The sequence below is a fragment of the Tachyglossus aculeatus genome, chromosome 2, assembly GCF_015852505.1.
Source record: "Tachyglossus aculeatus isolate mTacAcu1 chromosome 2, mTacAcu1.pri, whole genome shotgun sequence".
In the NCBI taxonomy this organism is placed as follows: Eukaryota; Metazoa; Chordata; class Mammalia; order Monotremata; family Tachyglossidae; genus Tachyglossus; species Tachyglossus aculeatus.
The window spans coordinates 143,525,308-143,552,066 of NC_052067.1; the positions used below are offsets into that span (position 1 = coordinate 143,525,308).

Consider the following 26,759-nt stretch of genomic DNA (forward strand, 5'->3'; position numbering starts at 1 on the left):
AGTACAGGGAAGCAGCGTGGCTCAGTGGAAAGAGCCCAGACTTTGGAGTCAGAGGTCATGGGTTCAAATCCCGGCTCTGCCAATTGTCAGCTGTGTGCCTTTGGGCAAGTCATTTAACTTCTCTGTGCCACAGTTACCTCAACTGTAAAATGGGGATTCATACTGTGAGCCCCCTGCGGGACAACCTGATCAACATGTAACCTCCCCAGCGTTTAGAACAGTGCTTTGCACATACTAAGCGCTTAATAAATGCCATTATTATTATTATTATTACTTGGCACACAGTAAGCACTTAATACCCCAATAATAATAATCTTAACCACTGTAGCTCTGCCAAGTGTTTGCAACCTGGCATGCTCTCTCATGACCTCTTCAAAAAACCCTTCGAAAGCTTATTTCACACAGGAATTCAATTAGTCCTGATGGGGTCTTATTTTTATTTCAATTTTATTCAAGTGGACCTGACTTTGGGCAAGTCACTTCACTTCTCTGGGCCTCAGTTCCCTCATCTGTAAAACGGGGATTAAGACTGTGAGCCCCCCGTGGGACAACCAGATCACCCTGTAACCTCCCCAGCGCTTAGACTAGTGCTTTGCACATAGTAAGCGCTTAATATTATTATTATTATATTATTATTATATTATTACTACTATTATATTACTATTACTATTATATTAGATTATATTATATACTATTATATTATTATTACTATTATTATTATATGGACCCTGGATAAAAGGTCTTCTTTTCCCTAAGCAGAGTTCCGGCCAAGCCATTCGAATTGGGATTATCGGTGATAAAACGCGGGCCAATGTTCCAAAAATCATACGTCAGCACGTCCCAGCTCGGCCAAGGGATTCACCGGCCTTTGACAACACAAAACCCCAAAGCGCCTCTTTACTTGAAAACCACACATCGTCAAAGGACCGGTCTCAAATGAACGTCAGTCGCTCAGTAACAAAAATTAGGTCAGACGGAAAATGAGCCTTCACATCGCTTTGTGCCAATCGCTACGTCACGGTCATTCATTCATTCATTCAACCGTATTTACTGTACTAAGCGCTTGGGAAGTACAAGTTGGCAACATATAGACAAAACATATAGACATACTGACAAAATTAGAGTCGACAAGCCACGAACGTTTCCATCACGGGAAAAAAGGCAACCCGATAAAACAGCTCCCAGCGTGGGCCTGGGAATCAGAAGGTCCCGGGTTCAAATCCCGGCTCTGCCACACGTCTGCTAGGTGACTGGGTAAGTCACTTCAATCCCCTGAGCCTCAGTTTCCTCACCTGCAAAATGGGGATTGAGACTGTGAGCCCGACGTGGGATGGCAGCTGTGTCCAACCCGATCTGCTTGTAATGATAATGACGGCATTTGTTAAGCGCTTACTATGTGCCAAGCACTGTTCTAAGCGCTGGGGGGGATACAAGGTGATCAGGTTGTCCCATGTGGGGCTCACAGTCTTAATCCCCATTTTACAGATGAGACCCAGAGAATAATAATAATAATGGCATTTATTGAGCGCTTAGTATGTGCCAAGCACTGTTCTAAGCGCTGGAAGTGAAGTGACTTGCACAAAGTCACCCAGCTGATAAGTGGCAGAGCCAGGACTAGAACCCATGACCTCTGGCTACCAAGCCCAGGGTCTTTCCACAGAGCCGCGCTGCTTCTCTTGTATCCAGCCCAGTTTTCAGTACGGTGCTTGGCACATGAATCTCCAGTGGCTACCAATCAATCTGTGCATCAGGCAGAAACTCCTCCCCCTGGGCTTCCAGGCTGTCCATCCCCTCGCCCCCTCCTACCTCCCCTCCCTTCTGTCCTTCTCCAGCCCAGCCCGCACCCTCCGCTCCTCCGCCGCTAATCTCCTCACCGTACCTCGCTCTCGCCTGTCCCGCCATCGACCCCCGGCCCACGTCCTCCCCCGGGCCTGGCATGCCCTCCCTCTGCCCACCCGCCAAGCTCGCTCTCTTCCTCCCTTCAAGGCCCTGCTGAGAGCTCACCTCCTCCAGGAGGCCTTCCCACACTGAGCCCCTTCCTTCCTCTCCCCCTCGTCCCCCTCTCCATCCCCCCATCTTACCTCCTTCCCTTCCCCACAGCACCTGTATATATGTATATATGTTTGTACAGATTTATTACTCTATTTATTTATTTATCTTACTTGTACATGTCTATCCTATTTATTTTATTTTGTTAGTATGTTTGGTTTTGTTCTCTGTCTCCCCCTTTTAGACTGTGAGCCCACTGTTGGGTAGGGACTGTCTCTATATGTTGCCGACTTGTACTTCCCAAGTGCTTAGTACAGTGCTCTGCACATAGTAAGCACTCAATAAATACGATTGATGATGATGATGATTAACAAATACCATTCTTGTTATTATTAGCTTCTGGAAAATTGAAATGGTTATTCTCGTAAGCTGTTTCGGTCAGTGTTTAAACTTCCCTCGACTTGGTGGGACATTCAGTCCACGACGGATCGTTCGTATGATTCCTCTGCGGCCGCATCTGGGTAGCCAAACAGTGACCTGAGGGCCATGTGTGGCTCCAACTTGCCGAGTGGCTCGTGATTTTGTTGTTCTTGATTTTGTTGTGCCGCCTGGGAACGTGGCTGACGGACAACCCGATCACCTTGTATCCCCCCCAGCGCTCAGAACAGTGCTTTGCACATAGTAAGTGCTTAACAAATGCCATCATCATTATTATTATTATTATTATTATTATTATTATTATTATTATTATTATCATTAAGAGCCCTAGCCTGGAAGTCAGAGGACTCCTCATCATCATCAATCGTATTTATTGAGCGCTTACTATGTGCAGAGCACTGTACTAAGCGCTTGGGAAGTACAAATTGGCAACATATAGAGTCCGTTTCTAACCCCGGCTCCGCCGCTTGTCCGCTGTGGCTCAGTGGAAAGAGCCCGGGCTTGGGAGTCAGAGGTCATGGGTTCAAATCCTGTGGGAGTCAGAGGTCATGGTTTGGGCAAGTCACTTCATCATCATCATCATCAATCGCATTTACTGAGCGCTTACTGTGTGCAGAGCACTGTACTAAGCGCTTGGGAAGTACAAATTGGCAACATATAGAGACGGTCCCTACCCAACAGTGGGCTCACTCCGCTTCTCTGGGCCTCAGTTCCCTCATCTGTAAAACGGGGATGAAGACTGTGAGCCCCCCGTGGGACAACGTGATCACCTTGTATCCTCCCCAGTGCTTAGAACAGTTCCTGGCACATAGTAAGCGCTTAAATACCAAAATTATTATCATTATTAATCCCAGCTCCGCCACTTGTCGACTGTGTGACCTTGGGCGAGTCACACAGGTGCCTCAGTCCCCCCCTCTGCAAAATCGGGATTCATTAATTCAGTCGATCGTATTTATTCAACGCCTGTTCTCACTTCTACTTACACTGTAAGCCTGATTACCTTACACCTACCTCAGGGCTCAGTACAGGGCTTGACACGTTATTCTAGACTGCGAGCCCACTGTTGGGTAGGGACCGTCTCTATATGTTGCCAACTTGTACTTCCCAAGCGCTTAGTACAGTGCTCTGCACACAGTAAGCGCTCAACAAATATGACTGAATGAATGAATGAATGAATGATTATTACCAAGTGCCAAGTCATTTCCGATTCATGGCGACCCTACGGTTATATTTTCTCCAGAACGTCCCGTCTTCTGCCGTAATCCGTAACTTTTCTAACAGTTCTCCCTTTATCATTATTATGGTCTCCATCCTTCTATCTGCGGGTCTTCCTCTTCCACGTTTTCCCTGGACTTTTCCGAGCATTAGCGTCTTCTCCAGAGAATTAATCCTCACGATTATGTGTCCAAAATCTGCTCATCTAAGCCGAGTCACCTGGCCTTCCAAAGACTGGCTTAATTTGCTCCGAAATCCTTTTGGCTTGTTTTCCAGGCAGTCCGTGGTATTTGCAAAAGCCTCCTCCAACACCACATTTCCAAAGAATCAATGTTCTTTCTATCCTGTTTTTTCACCGTCCAGCTTTCGGATCCATACGCTGTCCCTGGAAACACCACAGAGTGGACAATTCGCACTTTGGTGTCGTTTGTTACGTCGGCACAATCCATGACTTTTGACGGGCTCTTCGTAGTAAGTCTAACGTTGATCTTTGGCAGATTTCTTGACAACTAGTTCCTTTATTATTGACTGTCGATCCCGGGAGAGAAAAAATTATCAACTATTTCAATCTTCTCTCCGTCCTCTACCGGTGTGTTAACACTGCTTAACACAAAGTAAGCGCTTAAACACCACGATCATTATTATTAATATTTTCTTGGGACAAGACCCAACTACCTCATCCGGCCCCAAGAAAAGGCCCTGGTAAAGCACACGCGTGTGCCCACATACGCCCAAGCACACATGTACACACACAGACTAGAAGGCCGGCACATTTTCCGGCAGCCACGTGGCACGTCGCCTCATGTGGGACCTGATTATCTTGTACCTATCCCAGGGCTCAGCACAGAGTTTGACACCCTGTTATTATTATTGTTATTATCATTTCCGATCCGTAGCAACTCGATGGGATATGCTTTCTCCAAAACGTCCTGTCTTCTGGGGGACTTGTAGCAGCGTTCTTTAGGGGCCAGGCACCAAAGCAGACGACAAGATCGGGTAACGAGCGCTGTACTTCTGCACGTCGGCGGAGTCTCCTCGCATCGAACCTCTGCTCACCTTAACACAGCTCCGCTGGGTGGGACGGGGGAGGAGAGTGGGACTGGAAGCTCCTCCTCGGGACTGGAAGCTCATCCACAGGAATATAAGCTCCTCCTTGGGACTGTAAGTTCTTCTTCGGGATTGTAAGCTCCTCCTCAAGCCTGTAAGCTCGTCTGCGGGACTGTAAGCTCCTCCTCGGGACTGTAAGCTCTTCTTTGGGACTGTAAGCTTCTCCTCTGGACTGTAAGCTCCTCCTCAGGACTGCAAGCTCTTCCTCGGGACTGTAAGCTTCCCCTTGGGACTGTAAACTCCTCCTCGGGACTGTAAACTCTTCTTCTCTGGACTGTAAGCCTCCTTGGGACTGCAAGCTCTTCCTCAAGACTGCAAGCTCCTCCTCGGGACTGTAAGCTCATCCACAGGAATATAAGCTCCTCCTCGGGACTGTAAACTCTTCTTCTCTGGACTGTAAGCTCCTCCTCGGGACTGTAAGCTCCTCCATGGGACTGCAAGCTCTTCCTTGGGATTGTGAACTCATCCACAGGAATATAAACTCCTCCTCGGGACTGTAAACTCTTCTTCTCTGGACTGTAAGCTCCTCCTCGGGACTGCAAGCTCCTCTATGGGACTGCAAGCTCTTCCTTGGGATTGTAAGCTCCTCCATGGGACTGCAGGGTCTTTGTTGGGATTGTGAAATCCTCCATGGGATTGCAAGCTCTTCCTTGGAATTGTAAACTCCTCCACGGGACTGCAAGCTCTTCCTTGGGATTGTAAGCTCCTCCACGGGACTGCAACCTCTTCCTTGGGATTGTAAACTCCTCCACGGGACTGCAAGCTCTTCTTTGAGATTGTAAGCTCCTCCACGGGACTGCAAGCTCTTCCTTGGGATTGTAAGCTACTCCACGGGACTGCAAGCTCTTCCTTGGGATTGTAAACTCCTCCATGGGACTGCAAGCTCTTCCTTGAGATTGTAAGCTCCTCCGCGGGACTGCAAGCTCTTCCTTGGGATTGTAAGCTCCTCCTCAAGACTGTAAGCTCGTCTGCGGGACTGTAAGCTCCTCCTCGGGACTGTAAGCTCTTCTTCAGGACTGTGAGCTTCTCCTCTGGACTACATGCTCCTCCTCGGGACTGTAAGCTCCTCCTCGGGACTGCATGTTCCTCTTTGGGACTATAAGCTCTTCCTTGGGACTGTAAGCTCCTCCTTGGGATTGTAAATTCCTCCTCAGGACTGTAAACTCGTCTGAGGGAATATAAGCTTCTCCTCAAGACTGTAAGCTCCACCAAGGGACTGTAAGCTCCTCTTCTAGACTGTAAACTCCTTCTCAGGGCTGTAAGCTCAACTGAGGGACTATAAGCTCCTCCTCAAGACTGTAAGCTCCTCCTCGGGACTGTAAACTCCTCCTCGGGACTGTAAACTCCTCCTCGGGACTGTAAACTCCTCCTCGGGACTGTAAACTCCTCCTCGGGACTGTAAACTCCTCCTCTGGACTGTAAGCTCCTCCACGGGACTGTAAGCTTGTCTGAGGGAATGTAAGCTCTTCTTCAAGAGGAGCTTATATATGTATATATGTATATATGGTTGCACATATTTATTACTCTATTTATTTATTTATTTATTTTACTTGTACATTTCTATCCTATTTATTTTATTTTGTTGGAAGGCAGCCCCTTCCTTCCTCTCCCCCTCGTCCCCCTCTCCATCCCCCCATCTTACCTCCTTCCCTTCCCCACAGCGCCTGTATATATGTATATATGGTTGTACAGATTTATTACTCTATTTATTTATTTATTTATTTATTTTACTTGTACATTTCTATCCTATTTATTTTATTTTGTTGGTATGTTTGGTTCTGTTCCCTGTCTCCCCCTTTTAGACTGTGAGCCCACTGTTGGGTAGGGACTGTCTCTATGTGTTGCCAACTTGTACTTCCCAAGCGCTTAGTACAGTGCTCTGCACATAGTAAGCGCTCAATAAATACGATTGATTGATTGATTGATTGATTGATTCAAGACTGTAAGCTCCTCCTCAGGACTGTACGCTCCTCCACGGGACTGTAAGTTCCTCCTCAAGACTGCAAGCTCCTCCACAGGACTGTAAGCTCCTCCACAGGACTGTACGCTCCTCCGTGGGACTGTAAGTGCCTCCTCAAGACTGCAATCTCTTCCTCGGGACTGCAAGCTCCTCCACAGGACTGTAAGCTCGTCTGTGGGGATGTAAGCTCCTCCTCAGGACTGTAAACTCCTCCTCGGGACTTTAAGCTCCTCTTCAAAACTGCAATCTCCTCCTCAGGACAAAACCTGCTGTCCCTCCTTCCCCCTCGGGGTCGTTCTGAGGGCAAAAATGAGCTTCCCCCTCTAGACTGCAAACTCGCTGTGGGCAGGGAATGTGTTCTGTCGTTCTATTGTACCCTCCCAGGTGCTTAGTCCACTGCTCGGCACAGAGTAGGCGCTCAATAAATACCGCTGATTGAATGATTGGAAACAAGGAGGGGAGGGGAGGTAGGCCCAGTCCTCCCCTGCCTTGGGATCTCCCTGGGAGGTGGAGTAAATGGGTGAAGGACGCAGCAGGGGAATGGCTGTGTTGACGGCCCTCTGCCATCATCATCATCATCATCATCAATCGTATTTATTGAGCGCTTACTGTGTGCAGAGCACTGTACTAAGCGCTTGGGAAGTACAAGTTGGCAACATATGGAGACGGTCCCTACCCAACAGTGGGCTCACAGTCTAAAAGGGGGAGACAGAGAACAAAACCAAACACACTAACAAAATAAAATAAATAGAATAGATATGTACAAGTAAAATAAATACAGTAATAAAAATGTACAAACATATATACACACATGTGTATATATACATATATATGTACATATACATATATGTATATACATATGCATGTATATGCACATATATGTATACATATATGTGTGTGCGTGCACATACATGTATATATACATATACATGCATGCTTGCATATACATATATATGTATACATATATATGTATATGTACGCATATATGTATGTGTGCATGTATATGTATACATATATGTATGTATGCATATATATGTACATATACATATATGTGTGTGTGTGTGTGAAGTGTGTGTATATATACATATATATATACGCATATATACATCCTACACTGGAAGCTAGTTCCTCTGGACTGTAAGCTTCCTGTGGGCAGAGAACCTGCCTACCAACTCCGTTGTAATGTCCTCTCCCAAGCACAGAGTAGAGTGCTCTGCACAAGGTAATAATAATAATGATGATGGCATATGTTAAGCACTTACTATGTGCCAAGCACTGTTCTAAGCGCTGGGGGAGATACAAGGTGATCGGGTTGCCCCATATTGGGCTCACAGTCTTCATTCCCATTTTACAGATGAGGGAACTGAGGCCCAGAGAAGTGAGGTGACTTGCCCAAAGTCACCCAGCTGACAAGTGGCGGAGGCGGGATTAGAACATATGACCTCTGACTCCCAAGCCTGGGCTCTTTCCACTGAGCCACGCTGCTCAGTGGAGCTCACCTCCTCCAGGAGGCCTTCCCAGACTGAGCCCCTTCCTTCCTCTCCCCCTCGTCCCCCTCTCCATCCCCCCATCTTACCTCCTTCCCTTCCCCACAGCACCTGTATATATGTTTGTACATATTTATTACTCTATTTATTTATTTATTTATTTTACTTGTACATATCTATTCTATTTATTTTATTTTGTTAGTATGTTTGGTTTTGCTCTCTGCCTCCCCCTTTTAGACTGTGAGCCCACTGTTGGGTAGGGACTGTCTCTATATGTTGCCAATTTGTACTTCCCAAGTGCTTAGTACAGTGCTCTGCACATAGTAAGCGCTCAATAAACACGATTGATTGATTGATTGATTGATTGATGACCTCATTGAGCGTAACTTGAAAATACTGGCCCTTGATTCGCCTGAGCTAGTTTTCCCTCAAGTATTCCCCGCCTTCGAAGCTTGAAAATGTTGTTGTTTTAGAGTTGGGCCCCTCCTGTCCCTACAGAAACCTCAAATAAAGAGGTAAAATAGAAGTGTCTAAGTGAATGGTTGACACTCAGTTAGCAGCAGTGTGGTCAGAGAAGCAGCGTGGCTCAGTGGAAAGAGCCCGGGCTTTGGAGTCAGAGGTCATGGGTTCAAATCCCGGCTCCGCCAATTGTCAGTTGTGTGACTTTGGCCAAGTCACTTCACTCCTCTGGGCCTCAGCGACCTCATCCGTAAAATGGGGATTAAGACTGTGAGCCCCCCCCCCCAGGGGACAACCTGATCACTTTGTAACCTCCCCAACGCTTAGAACAGTGCTTTGCTCACAGTAAGCGCTTAATAAATGCCATCATTATTATTATTATTGGATAGACCACGGGCCTGGGACTCGGAAGGACTTGGGTTCTAATCCCACATAAAATAATAATAATAATAACAAATTGTGGTACTTGTTAATAATAATAACTATAATAATAATGCTGAGGCCCAGGGAAGTGAAGTGGGGTTACTATGTGCAAAAGCACTGTTCTAAGCGCTGGGGGGATACAAGGTGATCAGGTTGTCCCATGTGGGGCTCACAGCCTTCAACCCCATTTTACAGATGAGGGAACTGAGGCTCAGAGAAGTGAAGTGCCTTGCCCGAGGTCACGCAGCAGACATGTGGCGGAGCCGGGATTAGAACTCATGACCTTCTGACTCCCAAGGCCGGGCTCTTTCCCCTGAGCCACGCTGATCCTCAGTATTCATTCAATCATATTTATTGAGCGCTTACTGTGTGCAGAGCACTGTACTAAGCGCCCAGTGGGCCCCAGATGGTCAGCCACAAGGCCCGCTAAGCCCATTTTTTTAATGGCATTTATTAAGCGCTTACTATGTGCAAAGCACTGCTCTAAGCGCTGGGGAGATTACAAGGTGATCAGGTTGTCCCGCGGTGGGCTCACAGTCTTAAACCCCATTTTCCAGATGAGGTAACTGAGGCCCAGAGAAGTGACTTGCCCAAGGTCACCCAGCCGACAAGTGGCAGAGCCGGTATTAGAACCCATGACCTTTTTTTATACTTTTTACACTTTTAATATTTTTTTTATATTTTTTGAAAGTCATCACCATGGAAACAAATGGGCAATTTTCTTATTATCCCTGGTTAGAAAAAAATCTGTATGAATTTTGGGTGAAAATTAGCCACCAAATGTGGGGATTAATGATAACTGTTCCTCTTTAGCGAAGGTGTTTAAGCAATAAACAGGAAAAATGTAAGTAGTTTTAACAAAGTTATTAGTTGTCAAAAAGAGGAAGCATTTTGGGCATTGATTTCAGTGTATCCCTTGTGAATTTATTCCTCAAAAGACTTTCTGAGTGATTGTGAAAATTGTGAAAGTTTTTCTATTAAAAATTACGTGTACCATAGTTTTTATAACAAAACACATTACTGGTATTTTTGGATACGAGTGGACGTTGCCAAGTTCCAAATGAGGTGCAAAATATCATACCATTATGAAATGTTAAATATTTTATAATAATAATAATGGCATTTATTAAGCGCTTACTATGTGCAGAGCACTGTTCTAAGCGAATTTACAAGGTGATCAGCCCCGTGGGGCTCACAGTGTTAATCCCCATTTCACAGATGAGGTAACTGAGGCCCAGAGAAGTTAAGTGACTTGCCCAAAGTCACGCAGCTGACGAGTGGTGGAGCCGGGATTTGAACCCATGACCTCTGACTCCAAAGCCCAAGCTCTTTCCACTGAGCCAGGCTGCTTCTCTAAATAGTTTCACAAAAAACAGTTAAAACATACGTATTAAATAACTTGAATGTGGAGCTTGTGGTGTCTTTAACCCAGTATTCATTATTTTTGGTTATCTATGCCCAGCAGGACTGTATTTTTGCTTCTTCTTTACACTACTTCAGTCACTATTTTTGATTTAGATAGTGTTCAGTTGAATAGTAAGTTATTTTTCATTCAATTTGGATAAACCAAATATTAAATAGTAGGTTGGCATTAGTGAGTACTATAATATAGCTCTCCTTATAATACTACTGTTAATAGTATACTGTACTACTATATATATATATATATATAGTACTGTAGTATACTGTATTATAGTTCTGTAGTATACTATAATACTACTGTTCTCATAATCCAATATCTTAGAAAGGAATGACTTTCTAGTATTATAGTACAGTAGAATACTATAATACTACTGTTCTCATAATCCGATATCTTAGAAAGGAATGACTTTCTATGATTATTATAATAATAATAATGATAGCATTTATTAAGCGCTTACTATGTGCAAAGCACTGTTCTAAGCGCTGGGGGGGGTTACAAGGTGATCAGGTTGTCCCCCGTGGGGCTCACAGTGTTGATCCCCATTTTACAGATGGGGGAACTGAGGCCCAGAGAAGTTAAGTGACTTGCCCAAAGTCACGCAGCTGATGAGCCGTGGAGCCAGGATTTGAACCCATGACCTCTGACTCCAAAGCCCAAGCTCTTTCCACTGAGCCAGGCTGCTTCTCTAAATAGTTTCACAAAAAACAGTTAAAACATACGTATTAAATAACTTGAATGTGGAGCTTGTGGTGTCTTTAACCCAGTATTCATTATTTTTGGTTATCTATGCCCAGCAGGACTGTATTTTTGCTTCTTCTTTACACTACTTCAGTCACTATTTTTGATTTAGATAGTGTTCAGTTGAATAGTAAGTTTATTTTTCATTCAATTTGGATGAACCAAATATTAAATAGTAGGTTGGCATTAGTGAGTAGTATAATATAGCTATCCTTTAGAGCTCTCCTTATACTACTGTTAGTAGTATACTGTACTACTATATATATATATATATGCGCATATATATATATATATATATATATATAGTGCTGTAGTATACTGTATTATAGTTCTGTAGTATACTATAATACTACTGTTCTCATAATCCGATATCTTAGAAAGGAATGACTTTCTAGTATTATAGTACTGTAGTATACTATAATACTACTGTTCTCATAATCTGGTATCTTAGAAAGGAATGACTTTCTAGGATTCTTACAATAATAATAGTAATAATGATAGCATTTATTAAGCGCTTACTATGTGCAAAGCACTGTTCTAAGCGCTGGCGGGGTTACAAGGTGATCGGGTTGTCCCTCGGGGGGCTCACAGTCTTCATCCCCATCTTACAGATGAGGGAACTGAGGCCCAGAGAAGTGAAGTGACTTGCCCAAAGTCACACAGCTGACAGTTGGCAGAGCCGGGATTCGAATCCACGACCTCTGACTCCAAAACCCGGGCTCTTTCCACTGAGGCACGCTGTTGCCAACTTGTCCTTCCCGAGCGCTTAGTACAGTGCTCTGCACACAGTAAGCGCTCAATCAATACAATTGATTGATTGATTGACCTTTGACCCCAGAGCCCAGGCTCTTGCCACTGAGCCACGCGGCATTCAGCTGGGGCGGTCAGCAACGTCCCCACCCCTCAAAAGAGAGGCTGTTTGGGGGCTTGGGCTGGTGGCTTGGGAGGCAGAGGTCATGGGTTCGAATCCCACCTCCCCCACATGTCTGCTGTGTGACCCTGGGCAAGTCACTTCACTTCTCTGGGCCTCAGTTCCCTCATCTGTAAAATGGGGATGAAGACTGTGAGCCCCACATGGGACAACCTCATCTCCTTGTGTTTAGCATCTCCCCCTGCGTTTAGAACAGCGCTTCGCACATAGTAAGCGCTTAACAAATACCAACATTATTATTATTATTATTACCTGTGGGATTTAGGGGTTGGCCACCCTCGCAGGACGGAGGAAGGCGCCAATAAGAGAGGCCCACCCAATTCCTCCTTTCACTCGTAATAATAATAATGACGGCATTTATTAAGCGCTTACTATGTGCAAAGCACTGTTCTAAGTGCTGGGGAGGTTACAAGGTGATCAGTTGTCCCATGAGGAGCTCACAGTCTTAATCCCCATTTTACAGATGAGGGAACTGAGGCACAGAGAAGTGACTTGCCCAAAGTCACACAGCTGACAATCGGTGGAGCAGGGATTTGAACCCATGACCTCTGACTCCAAAGCCCATGCTCTTTTCCACTGAGCCATGCTGCTTCTCCTAATTCAGTTCCTTTACCTCTGAAAAGGAAATAAAAAACAAAACAAAACCATAAACTCACCTGCTTGGCGGACGGGAAATTCAACTTGTTCTGAGACGATAATCTGAAGTAGGCTCGGGGCAAAATTAATAATCTTGTAGGACTGAAATGACAAGAGAGTTAAAAAAATAACGGAGGATAGAATCAATCAATCAATCGTATTTATTGAGCGCTTACTGTGTGCAGAGCACTGTACTAAGCGCTTGGGAAGTCCAAGTTGGCAACATCTAGAGACAGTCCCTACCCAACAGTGGGCTCGCAGTCTAAAAGAAAGGTTGCGAGTCGTAACTGCTTGCCGTGCCTTTCTCCAATGACCGGTTTTTAAAGGGATGAAGGCAAGAAAATTCAAAATCGGCTAATCATCAATCGTATTTATTGAGCGCCATGTGCAGAGCACTGTACTAAGCGCTTGGGAAGTACAAATTGGCAACATATAGAGGCGGTCCCTACCCAACAGTGGGCTCACAGGCTAATGTCCCTGACAAGACACTTTCATTCATTTATTCAATCAAATTTATTGAGCGCTTACTGGGTGCGGAGCACTGTACTAAGCGCTTGGGAAGTACAAGTCGGCAACATATACAGCCCAACAATGGGCTCACACTCGCCGTGCCGATTTCCGAACAAACCCGTCGTCGGACGATGGGTGAAACAAACACACACATTCCTACCCACGACGAGCTCACAGTCTAGAGAGGATACAGAGGATCTGACAGAAGACTACGGGGTACAACCTTCATTCAATCGGATTTATTGAGCGCTTACTGTGTGCAGAGCACTGGACTAAGCGCTTGGGAAGTACAAGTCGGCAACAGATAGAGACGGTCCCTACCCAACAACGGGTTATCTTGCATCTACCCCCGTGCTTAGTACAGTACCTGGCACATAGTAAGCACTAAACAAATGCCATTAAAAAAAAATCCTTGAATTCATTCATTCATTCAAGTCATTCAATCATATTTACTGAGCGCTTACTGCGTGCAGAGCACCGTACTAAGCGCTTGGAAAGTACAAGTCGGCAACAGATAGAGACGGTCCCTACCCAACAACGGGTTATCTTGCATCTACCCCAGTGCTTAGTCCAGTGCCTGGCACATAGTAAGCACTAAACAAATGCCATTAAAAGAAAAAAATCCTTGAATTCATTCATTCAAGTCCTTCAATCATTTTATTGAGCGCTTACCGTGTGCAGAGCACTGTACTAAGCGCTTGGGAAGTACAAGTCAGCAACAGATAGAGACGGTCCCTACCAAACAACGGGTTATCTTGCATCTACCCCAGTGCTTAGTCCAGTGCCTGGCACATAGTAAGCACTAAACAAATGCCATTAAAAGAAAAAAAATCCTTGAATTCATTCATTCAAGTCATTCAATCGTATTTATTGAGCGCTTACTGTGTGCAGAGCACTGGACTAAGCGCTTGGGAAGTACAAGTCGGCAACAGATAGAGACGGTCCCTACCCAAAAACGGGTTACCTTGCATCTACCCCCGTGCTTAGCACAGTGCCTGGCACATAGTAAGCACTAAACAAATGCCATTAAAAATAAAATCCTTGAATTCATTCATTCAAGTCATTCAATCATATTTACTGAGCGCTTACTGCGTGCAGAGCACTGGACTAAGCGCTTGGGAAGTACAAGTCGGCAACAGATAGAGACGGTCTCTACCCAACAACGGGTTATCTTGCATCTAAGAGAAGCAGCGTGGCTCAGTGGAAAGAGCCCAGACTTTGGAGTCAGAGGTCGTGGGTTCAAATCCCGGCTCTGCCAATTCTCAGCTGTGTGACTTTGGGCAAGTCACTTAACTTCTCTGGGCCTCAGTTCCCTCATCTGTAAAATGGGGATTAAAGCTGTGAGCCCCCCATGGGACAACCTGATCCCCTTATAACTCCCCCAGCGCTTAGAACAGTGCTTTGCACATAGTAAGTGCTTACTAATGCCATCATTATTATTATTATTATTATTATTATTATTATTATTATTATTATTATCTACCCCAGTGCTTAGTGCGGTGCCTGGCACATAGTAAGCACTAAACAAATGCCATTAAAAGAAAAAAAAATCCTTGAATTCATTCAATCAAGTCATTCAATCGTATTTATTGAGCGCTTACTGTGTGCAGAGCACTGGACTAAGCGCTTGGGAAGTACAAGTCGGCAACAGATAGAGACGGTCCCTACCCATCAACGGGTTCACACTCGCCGCACTGATTACCGAACAAAGCCGTCCCCAGACGACAGGTGACACACATTCCTACCCACAACGAGCTCACAGTCTAGAGAGGGGACAGAGGACCCGACAGAAGACTATGGGGCACAACCTTCATGCAGTCGTATTTATTGAGCGCTTACTGTGTGCCGAGCACTGGACTAAGCGCTTGGGAAGTACAAGTCGACAACATAGAGAGACGGTCCCTCCCCAACAACGGGCTCACAGTCTAGAAGCGGGAGACGGATGACAGAACAAAACATGTGGACAGGGGTCAAAACCATCAGAAAAAAATAGAATGAAAGCTATTCATTCATTCAATCCTATTTATTGAGCGCTTGCTGTGTGCAGAGCACTGTACTAAGCGCTTGGGAAGTACAAGTTGGCAACATATACAGACGGTCCCTACCCAACAGTGGGCTCACAGTCTAGAAGCTATATATAATAATGATGGCATTTGTTAAGCGCTTACTATGTGCAAAGCACTGTTCTAAGCCCATTAACAAAATAATTAGAATAGTAAATATAAGTAATAATAATAATGACATTTGTTAAGCACTTGGTATGTGCAAAGCACTGTTCTAAGCGCTAGGGAGGATATAAAGTGACTCATTCATTCTATTCAATTGTATTTATTGAGCGCTTACTGTGTGCACAGCACTGGACTAAGCGCTTGGGAAGTCCAAGTTGGCAACATATAGAGACGGTCCCGACCCAACAGTGGGCTCACAGTCTAGAAGGGGGAGACAGGCAACAAAACATATTAGCAAAATAAAATAAATAGAATAGCAAATATGTACAAGTAAAATAGAGTAATAAATCTGTACAAACATATATCCAGGTGCTGTGGGGAGGGGAAGGAGGTAGGGCGGGGAGGATGGGGAGGAGGAGGGGAAAAAGGGGGCTGAGTGTGGGAAGGCCTCCTGGAGGAGGTGAGCTCTCAGGAGGGCTTTGAAGGGAGGAAGAGAGCGAGCTTGGTGGATGGGCAGAGGGAGGCCATTCCGGGCCTGGGGGATGACGTGGGCCGGGGGTCGATGGCGGGACGGGCGAGAGCGAGGTACAGTGAGGAGATTAGTGGTGGAGGAGCGGAGGGTGCGGGCTGGGCTGGAGAAGGACAGAAGGGAGGGGAGGTAGGAGGGGGCGAGGGGATGGACAGCCTGGAAGCCCAGGGGGAGGAGTTTCTGCCTGATGTGCAGATTGATTGGTAGCCACTGGAGATTTTTGAGGAGGGGAGTGATATGCCCAGAGCGTTTCTGGACAAACACAATCCGGGCAGCGGCATGAAGTATGGATTGAAGTGGGGAGAGACACGAGGATGGGAGATCAGAGAGGAGGCTGATGCAGTAATCCAGTCTAGTAATCTAGTAACCAGGTAACCTAGTTAGGAAGTAGAGATAGACACCATCATCATACTAATGGCATTTATTAAGCGCTTACTATGTGCAAAGCACTGTTCTAAGCACCGGGGAGGATATGAGGTGATCAGGTTGTCCCACGGGGGGCTCACAGTCTTAATCCCCATTTTCCCGATGAGGGAACTGAGGCACAGAGAAGTGAAGTGACTTGCCCAAAGTCACGCAGCTGACAGGCGGTGGAGCCGGCATTCGAACCCATGACCTCTGACTTTCCATTGAGCCCCGCTGCTTCTCAATCTATAGGTATGTAATGAATAAATATGTCAATGAATAAAGTATATAAATAAATATGTTATAAATATTTATGAGTAAAATATAACAATATGAGTAAAATAATGAGTAATAATGAGTAAAATAATGAGTAATGAATAATGAATAATAATAGAGTAAAAATAAAAAATATTTTATTTGTACATATCTATTCTATTTATTTTATTTTGTTAGTATGTTTGGTTTTGTTCTCTGTCTCCCCCCTTTTAGACTGTGAGCCCACTGTTGGGTAGGGACTGCCTCTATACGTTGCCAATTTGTGCTTCCCAAGCGCTTAGTACAGTGCTCTGCACATAGTAAGCACTCAATAAATATGATTGCTGATGATAAATATGTAAATAGAGAGAAGGAGCTACCCAGGAATCGGTCAGTCCTATTTACTGAGCGCTTACTATGTGCAGAGAGCTGTAGTAAGCGCTTGGGCGAGAATGACAGAACAATAGAACAGACACATTCCCTGCCCACAGTGAGTTTACAGTCCAGCGGGCCAGCTGAAACTGAACAAAACCCGCAACTACTGAAAATCCCCAGCTGGCATGCCTGATTTATTTGTTTGTTTGGTTCGGGTTTGTTTTTTTTACCCCCTTTGGTATCTGCTAAGTGCTTACTAGACGCCACCGCCAACCTCTCGCCCACATCCTCCCTTTGGCCTGGAATAGCAGTCATTCAATCGTATTTATTGAGCGCTTACTGTGTGCAGAGCACTTGGGATACCTCCTTCCCTTCCCCACAGCACCTGCATAAATGTATATATGTTTGTACGTATTTATCACTCTATTTATTTTACTTGTACATATTTATTCTATTTTATTCTGTTAATATGTTTTATTTTGTTCTCTGTCTCCCCCTTCTATCAATCAATCAATCAATCGTATTTATTGAGCGCTTACTATGTGCAGAGCACTGTACTAAGCGCTTGGGAAGTACAAATTGGCATCACATAGAGACAGTCCCTACCCAACAGTGGGCTCACAGTCTAAAAGGGGGAGACAGAGAACAGAACCAAACATACCAACAAAATAAAATAAGTAGGATAGAAATGTACAAGTAAAATAAATAAATAAATAGATAAATAGAGTAATAAATATGTACAACCATAAATATGTACAACCCTTCTAGACTGTGAGCCCGCTGTTGGGTAGGGACTGTCTCTATATGTTGCCAAATTGTACTTCCCAAGCGCTTAGTACACTGCTCTGCACACAGTAAGCGCTCAATAAATACGACTGAATGAATGAATACAGTACAGGCCTGGGTGTCAGAAGGTCATGGGTAATTAATTAATTAATGATGGTATTTGCTAAGCACTTACTATGAGCCAAATACTGTTCTAAGCACTGGGGTGGATACGAGGTAATGAGGTTGTCCCACGTGGGGCTCACGGTCTTCATCCCCATTTTCCAGATGAGGTAACCGAGGCCCAGAGAAGTTGAGGTGACTTGCCCAAAGTCACACAGCTGACAAGTGGCGGAGCCGGGATTAGAACCCACGACCTCTGACTCCCAAGCCCGGGCTCTTTCCACTAAGCCAAGCTACTACAACTACTACTACTATTTATTTTCTTAATGATGTGCATTGAGCTTTATTTCTATTTATTCTGATGATGACACCTGTCCACATGTTTTGTTTTCATCATCAATCATATTTATTGAGCGCTTACTATGTGCAGAGCACTGTACTAAGCGCTTATTGTTTTGTTGTCTGTCTCCCCCTTCTAGACTGTGAGCCCGCTGTTGGGTAGGGACTGTCTCTCTACGTTGCCGACTTGGACTTCCCAAGCGCTTAGTACAGTGCTCTGCACACAGTAAGCGCTCAATAAATACAATTGATTGAATGAATGCTTCTCTATCTAACCCCCGCCTCCGCCAGATGTCTGCCGTGTGACCTTGGGCCAGTCACTTCACTTCTCGCGGCCTCAGTTCCCTCATCTGGAAAATGGGGATGGAGACTGTGAGCCCCCCGTGGGACCGTGGACAACTAGATCAGCTAGCATCAGGTTGTGGGTTCTAATCCCAACTCCTCCACTTAAGCGTGGCTCAGTGGAAAGAGCCCGGGCTTTGGAGTCACAGGTCATGGGTTCGAATCCCGACTCTGCCACAGGTCTGCTGTGTGGCCTTGGGCAAGTCACTTAACTTCTCAGGGCCTCAGTTACCTCATCTGGAAAATGGGGATTGACTGTGAGCCCCACGTGGGACCACCTGGTCACCCTGTATCCCCCCCAGCGCTTAGAACAGTGCTTTGCACATAGTAAGCGCTTAACAAATGCCACTATTATTATTATTATTATTACTTATCGGCTGTGTGACTTTGGGCAGGTCAACTGACTTCTCTGTGCCTCAGTCACCTCATCTGTAAAATGGGGATGAAGACTGGGAGACCCACGTGGGACAACCTGATCACCTTGGATCTACCCCGGCGCTTAGAACAGTGCTCAGCACACAGTAAGCTCTTCACAAATACCATTATTATTATTATCATTATTATTATTATTATTATTATTACTACTACTACTATTGAATGAATGAATGAATGATTGAATGAAGGAAGGGAAGCTGAGGGGGCTGGGGCCCAGGGCGCCCTGAGGGAAGGGTGAGGGGCGGCGGCGGAGGAACAGCGCATGCGCGCGGGGAGAGTGATTGACAGCTAGGGGGCGCCCAGACGTGTCGCGAGACACGCGGGGCGGACAGGCGGGAAGTGGAAGCGCGCATGCGCGCGGAGGGAGGGGGGCGAGTGCTTGACAGGTCTTTGTGGGGGGGAGGCAGATGTGCCGGCCGTCGCCCAGCGGGCGCGAAGGACAAGGGCGCATGCGCGCGGAGGGCGGGGACGAGTGACTGACAGGTCTGCGCGGGGGGGGCGGGGCCAGATGTGCTGGCCGTCGCCCAGCGCGCCCTGAGGGCGGGAAGAAGCGCGCATGCGCGCGGATGGTGGGGAGAGAGTGACTGACAGGTCGCGGGGGGGGGGGGTGTGCCGGCCATCGCCCAGCGCGCCGAGGACGGGAAGGAAAAGGGCGCATGCGCGCGGATGGTGGGGAGAGAGTGACTGACAGGACGGGGTGGGAGAGGGCTGATGTGCCGGCAGTCGCCCAGCGCGCCCTGAGGGCGGGAAGGAGAAGGGCGCATGCGTGCGGATGGCTGAGAGAGAGTGACTGACAGGTCGGGGAGGGGGCAGATGTGCCGGCCGTCGCCCAGTGCGCCCTGAGGGCGGGAAGGAGAAGCACGCATGCGCGCAGATGGTGGGGAGAGAGTGACTGACAGGTGAAGGGGGCAGATGTGCCGGCAGTCGCCCAGGGCGCCCTGAGGAAGGGAGGGAGAAGCGCGCGCATGCGCGCGGATGGTGGGGAGAGAGTGACGGACAGGTCGGGGGGGGGGGGTGGCAGATGTGCCGGCAGTCGCCCAGCGCGCCCTGAGGGCGGGAAGGAGAAGCGCGCATGCGCGCGGAGGCGAGTGACTGACAGGCCTGCGGAGGGGGCCCAGCTATGCCGGCCGTCGCCCAGCGCGCCCTGAGGGCGCGAGTGAGAAGGGCGCATGCGCGAGGACGGCGGGGAGAGTGACTGACAGGTTGCGAGGGAAGGGGGGCCCAGATGTGCCGGCCGTAGCCCAGCGAGCCCCGAAAGCAGGAAGGAGAAGCGCGCATGCGCACGGAGGGCAGGGAGAGTGACTGACAGGTCTGCGGGGGGGGGGGCAGATTCATTCATTCAATCGTATTTATTGAGCACTTACTGTGTGCAGAGCACTCCGCTAAGCGCTTGGGAAGTACAAGTTGGTGACATATAGAGATGGTCCCTACCCAACAGTGGGCTCAGTTTAGAATGGGGAGACAGACAACAAAACACATTAACAAAATAAAATAAATAGAATAAATATGTACAACTAAAATTAATAAACAGAGTAATAAATATGTACAAACATATATACAGGTGATATGTGCCGGCCGTCGCCCAGCGCGCCCTGAGGGCAGGAAGGAGAAGGGCGCATGCGCGGAGGGTGGGGAGAGTGACTGGTCCCCGGGGCCGCCCAGATGTGCCGAACGGGCGGGAAGGGGAAGCGCGCATGCGCAGGGAGTGTGATTGACAGTTCTTCGGCGGCACCCAGATGTGCCCACTGCCGCCCTGAGGACGAGAAGGGGAAGCGCGCATGCGCGCGGGGGGCAGGGAGAGTAACTGACAGGTCCCCAGCAGGGGTGGTGACCAGATGTGTCCGCCGTCGCCCTGCCTGCCTTAAGAGTGGAGGCGGACATAAGGGAAGGGGAAGCGCGCATGCGCGCGGAGGGCAGGGAGAGTGATTGACAGGCCGCCGGAGGCGCCCGACTGTGCCGGCCGTCACCTTGGGCGCCCTGAATTAGCATGCGGAGCTGACGGCCGGGACAGGGAAACGCGCATGCGCGCGGGGACAGTGACTGACAGGTCCCGGGGAGAGGCCCAGATGTGCCGGCCGTCGCCCTGCGCGCCCTTAGGGTGGGTAGGAGAAGAGCGCATGCGCGCGGGGAGAGTGACAGGTCCCTAGCTGGGGAGGGTGGGGTGCCCAGCTGTGCCCGCCGTCGCCCTGCGCGCCTTGAGAGTGGAGGCAGACGGGCGGGAAGGGGAAGCGCGCATGCGCGCAGAGGGCGGGGAGAATGATTGACAGGCAGTGAGGGGCGCCCGGCTGTGCCGGCCGTCGCCCAGTGCGCCCTGAATTATGATGCGGAGCGGACGGGCGGGACGAGGAAGCGCGCATGCGCGCGGGGAAAGTGACTGACAGGTCCCAGGTAATTGCCCAGATGTGCCCGCCGTCGCCCAGCGCGCCGAGGACGGGAAGGAGAAGCGCGCATGCGCGCGGGGAGAGTGATTGACAGGCTGCCGCCCCGCGTGCCCTGAATTAGGATGCGGAGCGGACGGGCAGGACAAGGAAGCGCGCATGCGCGCGGGGACAGTGACGACAGGTGCCGGGGTGGGGCCCAGATGCGTCGGCCGTCGCCCAGCGAGCCCTGAGGGCGGGCAGGAGAAGCGCGCATGCGCGCGGAGGGCGGGGAGAGTGATTGACAAGCGGCCGGGGGCGTCCAGCGCGCCCTGAGGGCGCGATGGAGAAATGCGCATGCGCCCGGTGGGTGGGGAGAGTGACAGGTCCAGAGCGGGGGGGGTGGGGGGGTCCAGATGTGTCCGCCGTCGCCTATGCGCGCCTTGAGAGTGGAAGCGAACGAGCGGGAAGGGGAAGCGCGCATGCGCGCGGAGAGCGGGAAGAGTGATTGACAGGTCCCGGGGAGTCGCCCAGCTGTGCCGGCCGTCGCCCTGCGCGCCCTGAGGGAGGAGTGCGCGTGCGCGCGCGGGTGGGGGAGGGGAGCACGGCTGGTGATGGACAGGCGGGTCCTCCCTCCCGCCCCCCTCCCACTTCCTCCTCACCTGGTTGAGCTCATTCTCCGCCGCGATCCGGAGCTTGGGGTCGATGGTGCCCTTCAGGGCCTGGATGATCCGGTTGGGGTCCATCTTGGCCCCGCCGCCTCGCTGCTCCCCGCCGCCGCCGCGCCGACTCCGCGCGCGCGCCCCCCTCCACGCTGCCCATTCACTGGTTCGCGACAGCCGGGGGGGAAGAGGGAACGGCTTCCTTTACGGCCGCCGCTCCGCCGCCGGTCTGCGCCCGGGCGGCCGCCATATTGCTGTACGGAAAAGCCGCCGCGGAGGGGGCGGGGACATTCAACGCCCCTCAAAGAAGCGCGCGCTGTGATTGGCTGCTCTCCTGGCAGGAGACACTCATCGCCCGTCCAAGAAACGCGCGCTGTGATTGGCTGCCCTCGGCGGCGGGGGCGGGGACATTCAACGCCCCTCAAGGATACGCGCGCTGTGATTGGCTGCTCGCGGGGGTGTAGGGAGGGTGGGGATATTCACTACCCGTCAAAGAGACGCGCGCTGTGATTGGCTGCTCATGGTGGCGAGGGCGGGGACATTCAACGCCCCTCAAGGATACGCGCGCTGTGATTGGCTGCTCGCGGGGGTGTAGGGAGGGTGGGGATATTAAACACCCGTCAAAGAGACGCGCGCTGTGATTGGCTACTCTCCGGAGCGAGGGCGGGGACATTCAACGCCCGTCAAGGAAACGTTCTGTGATTGGCTGCTCGCGGGGGCGAAGGGGGGGGTGGGGATATTCAACACCCGTTAAAGGCACGCGCGCTATGATTGGCTGCCCACAGCGGCGAGGGCGGGGACATTCAACGCCCGTCAAGGATACGCGCGCTGTGATTGGCTGCTCGCGGGGGGTGTAGGGAGGGTGGGGATATTCAACACCCGTCAAAGAGACGCGCGCTGTGATTGGCTACTCACCGGAGCGAGGGCGGGGACATTCAACTCCCGTCAAGGATACGCGCGCTGTGATTGGCTGCTCGCGGGGGTGTAGGGCGGGTGGGGCTATTCAAAACCCGTCAAAGACGCGCGCTGTGATTGGCTGCTCACGGGGCGAGGGCGGGTCGACTCAACTCCCATCAAGGAAAAGCGTGCTGTGACTGGCTGTTCGCGGGGGGGTGGAAGGAGGTTGGGGATATTCAACATCCGTCAAAGAAACGCGCGCTGTGATTGGCTGCCCCCCGGTGCGAGGGCGGGGACATTCAACGCCCGTCAAAGATACGCGCCCTGTGATTGGCTGCTCGCGAGTGCGACGGGGGTGGGGATGTTAAACGCCCGTCAAAGAAACGCGCGCTGTGATTGGCTGCTCCTGCTGGCGGGGGCGGGGGCAGTCAACGCCCGTCAAGGAAACGCGCGCTGTGATTGGCTGCTCGCGGGGGGTGCAGGGAGGGTGGGGAAATTCAACATCCGTCAAATCAATCAATCAATCAATCGTATTTATTGAGCACTTACTGTGTGCAGAGCACTGTACTAAGCGCTTGGGAAGTACAAGTTAGCAACATATAGAGACAGTCCCTACCCAACAGCGGGCTCACAGTCTAGAAGGGGGAGACAGACAACAAAACCAAACATACTAACAAAATAAAATAAATAGAATAGATATGTACAAGTAAAATGAATAAATAAATGGAGTAATAAATATGTACAAACATATATACATATATACAGGTGCTGTGGGGAAGGGAAGGAGGTAAGATGGGGGGATGGAGAGGGGGATGAGGGGGAGAGGAAGGAAGGGGCTCAGTGTGGGAAGGCCTCCTGGAGGAGGTGAGCTCTCAGCAGGGCCTTGAAGGGAGGAAGAGGGCTAGCTTGGCGGATGGGCAGAGGGAGGGCATGCCAGGCCAGACTGTGTGCCCACTGTTGGGTAGGGACTGTCTCTATATGTTGCCAACTTGTACTTCCCAAGCGCTTAGTACAGTGCTCTGCACACTGTAAGCGCTCAATAAATACGATTGATTGATTGATTGATTGATTGACGTGGGCCGGGGGTCGACGGCGGGACAGGCGAGAACGAGGCACGGTTCCAAGCACTGTTCTAAGAAGCGCTGGGGAGGTTACAAGGTGATCAGGTTGTCCCACGGGGGGCTCACAGTCTTCATCCCCATTTTACAGATGAGGGAACTGAGGCCCAGAGAAGTGAGGTGACTTGCCCAACGTCACCCCGCTGACAGTTGGTGGAGCCGGGGTTTGAACCCATGACCTCTGACTCCAAAGCCCGGGCTCTGTCCACTGAGCCACACTGCTTTTAGACGGTGAGCCCGCTGTTGGGTAGGGACCGTCTCTATATGTTGCCAACTTGTACTTCCCAAGCGCTTAGTACAGTGCTCTGCACACAGTAAGCGCCCAATAAATACGATTGAATGAATGAATAAGTGTGAGCCCTATGTGGGACGGGTACTATGTCCAACCCAGCTTGCTCGTATCCACCCCAGTGCTTAGCACAATGCTTGGCACATAGTAAGCGCTCAACAAATACCACAATTATTATTATTAGTAGTACAACCCAGCGCTTAGAAGTGTCCAGCGCTTAGAACAGCGTTTTGCACATAGCGCTCTACAAATACCAAAATTATTATTACAGTTATTCTACTAAGCATTATTTTGTTTTGTTGTCTGTCTCCCCCTTCTAGACTGTGAACCCGCTGTTGGGTAGGGACCCTTTCGATATGTTGGCAACTTGTACTTCCCAAGCGCTTAGTACAGTGCTCTGCACACAGTAAGCGCTCAATAAATACGATTGAACGAATGAATGAATGAATAAGCACTTGGGAGAGGACACTAGGACAATAAACGGACAGATTCCTTGTCCACAACGAGTTTACAGTCTAGAGTGAGTAAATAATAATAATGATGGCACTTATTAAGCACTTACTATGTGCAAAGCACTGTTCTAAGCGCTGGGGAGGTTACTAGGTGATCAGGTTGTCCCACGGGGGGCTTACAGTCTTCATCCCCATTTTACAGATGAGGGGACTGAGGCCCAGAGAAGTTACGTGACTTGCCCAAAGTCACCCAGCTGACAGTTGGTGGAGGCAGGATTTGAACCCATGACCTCTGACTCCAAAGCCCGGCTCTTTCCCCTGAGCCACACTGCTTCTCATATTTACTATCTGCACTTCTCCAAATCCAGCTTTAAAATGATTAATTCCTCCCCATCTTCGGTTTGATTAGCCCCTCCCTCAATCCCAAACTTTTAGAAAATAATAATTGTGTTTATTTGCATTTACTGCGGGCCAGGCACTGTACTAAGCGCTGGGGTGGATACACACCAATCGTCCCGGTCCCACGTGGGGTACGGTCTCCATCCCCATTTTACAGATGAGGTAACTGAGGTGCAGAGAAGTTAAGTGACTTGCCCAAAGTCACACAGCTGACAAGCGGCGGTGCCGGAATTTGAACCCGTGACCTCTGACTCCCAAGCCCGGGCTCTTTCCACTGAGCCGCGCTGCTTCTCTGTAAAACTTCACCTAGTTTTGTCTGCAAATCATGGACATTTCATATATTTTGAAGACGAAGTGGAAATCTTGTCCTCGTGGCAAGAGCCCCGGCGCCGCCACTTGTCAGCTGTGTGACTTTGGGCCAGTCACTTCACTTCTCTGGGCCTCAGTTACCTTATCTGTAAAATGGGGATGAAGACTGTGAGCCCCCCGTGGGACAACCTGATCACCTTGTATCTCCCCCAGTGCTTAGTACAGTGCTTGGCACATAGTAAGCGCTTAACAAATACCATCGTTATTGTGGAACTGATTCATTCACTCCTTCCTTCCACCCATGGGAATGGAAGCAGCGTGGCTCAGTGGAAAGAGCTCGGGCTTGGGAGTCAGAGGTCGTGGGTTCGAATCCTGACCCTGCCACTGGTCAGCTGGGTGACTTTAGGCAAGTCACTTCACTTCGCGGTTACCTCCATAAAAATGAGGATTAAGACTGTGAGCCCCATGTGGGATTATAATAATAATGAAGGCATTTATTAAGTGCTTATTATGTGCACAGCACCGTTCCAAGCGCTGGGGAGGTTACAAGGTGATCAGGTTGTCCCACGGGGGGCTCACAGTCTTCATCCCCATTTTACAGATGAGGGAACTGAGGCCCAGAGAATAATAATAATAATGATGATGGCATTTATTAAGCACTTACTATGTGGAGAGCACTGTACAAAGAGCTAGGGAGGTTACAAGGTGATCAGGTTGTCCCACGGGGAGCTCACAGTCCTAAGTCCCATTTTACAGATGAGGTAACTGAGGCACAGAGAATAATAATAATAATGATGATGGCATTTATTAAGCACTTACTATGCACAACGCACTGTTCTAAGCGCTGGGGAGGTTACAAGGTGATCAGGTTGTCCCACGGGGGGCTCACAGTCCTAATTTCCATTTTACAGATGAGGGAACTGAGGCACAGAGAATAATAATAATAATAACGGCATTTATTAAGCACTTCCTATGTGAAAAGCACTGTTCCAAGAGCTGGGGAGGTTACAAGGTGATCAGGTTGTCCCACGGGGGGCTCACAGTCTTCATTCCCATTTTACAGATGAGGTAACTGAGGCACCGAGAATAATAATGATAATGGTATTTATTAAGCGCTTACGATGTGCAAAGCACTGTTCTAAGCGCTGGGGAGGTTACAAGGTGATCAGGTTGTCCCACGGGGGGCTCACAGTCCTAATTCCCATTTTACAGATGAGGGAACTG

General features: G+C 49.0%; 1 protein-coding gene across 3 annotated transcripts in view; it reads right to left on the reverse strand.

Annotated features, from left to right (window-relative positions):
• Positions 1-22,292, reverse strand: part of IPO8 (importin 8) — a 186,205-nt gene extending 163,913 nt beyond the window's left edge. For 2 of the 3 annotated variants that reach the window (XM_038761154.1, XM_038761137.1), the window contains exons 1-2: positions 22,072-22,291; positions 12,827-12,908 (exon numbers count right to left, since the gene is read on the reverse strand). In XM_038761154.1, coding sequence (XP_038617082.1) covers positions 12,827-12,908; positions 22,072-22,155 — 166 coding nt within the window. In that variant the 5' untranslated portion in view covers positions 22,156-22,291. Of the gene's footprint in view, positions 1-12,826; positions 12,909-22,071 lie in introns of all 3 variants that reach the window. The other variant, XM_038761146.1, reaches the window with a different exon arrangement.
• Positions 22,293-26,759: the final 4,467 nt, after the last annotated feature.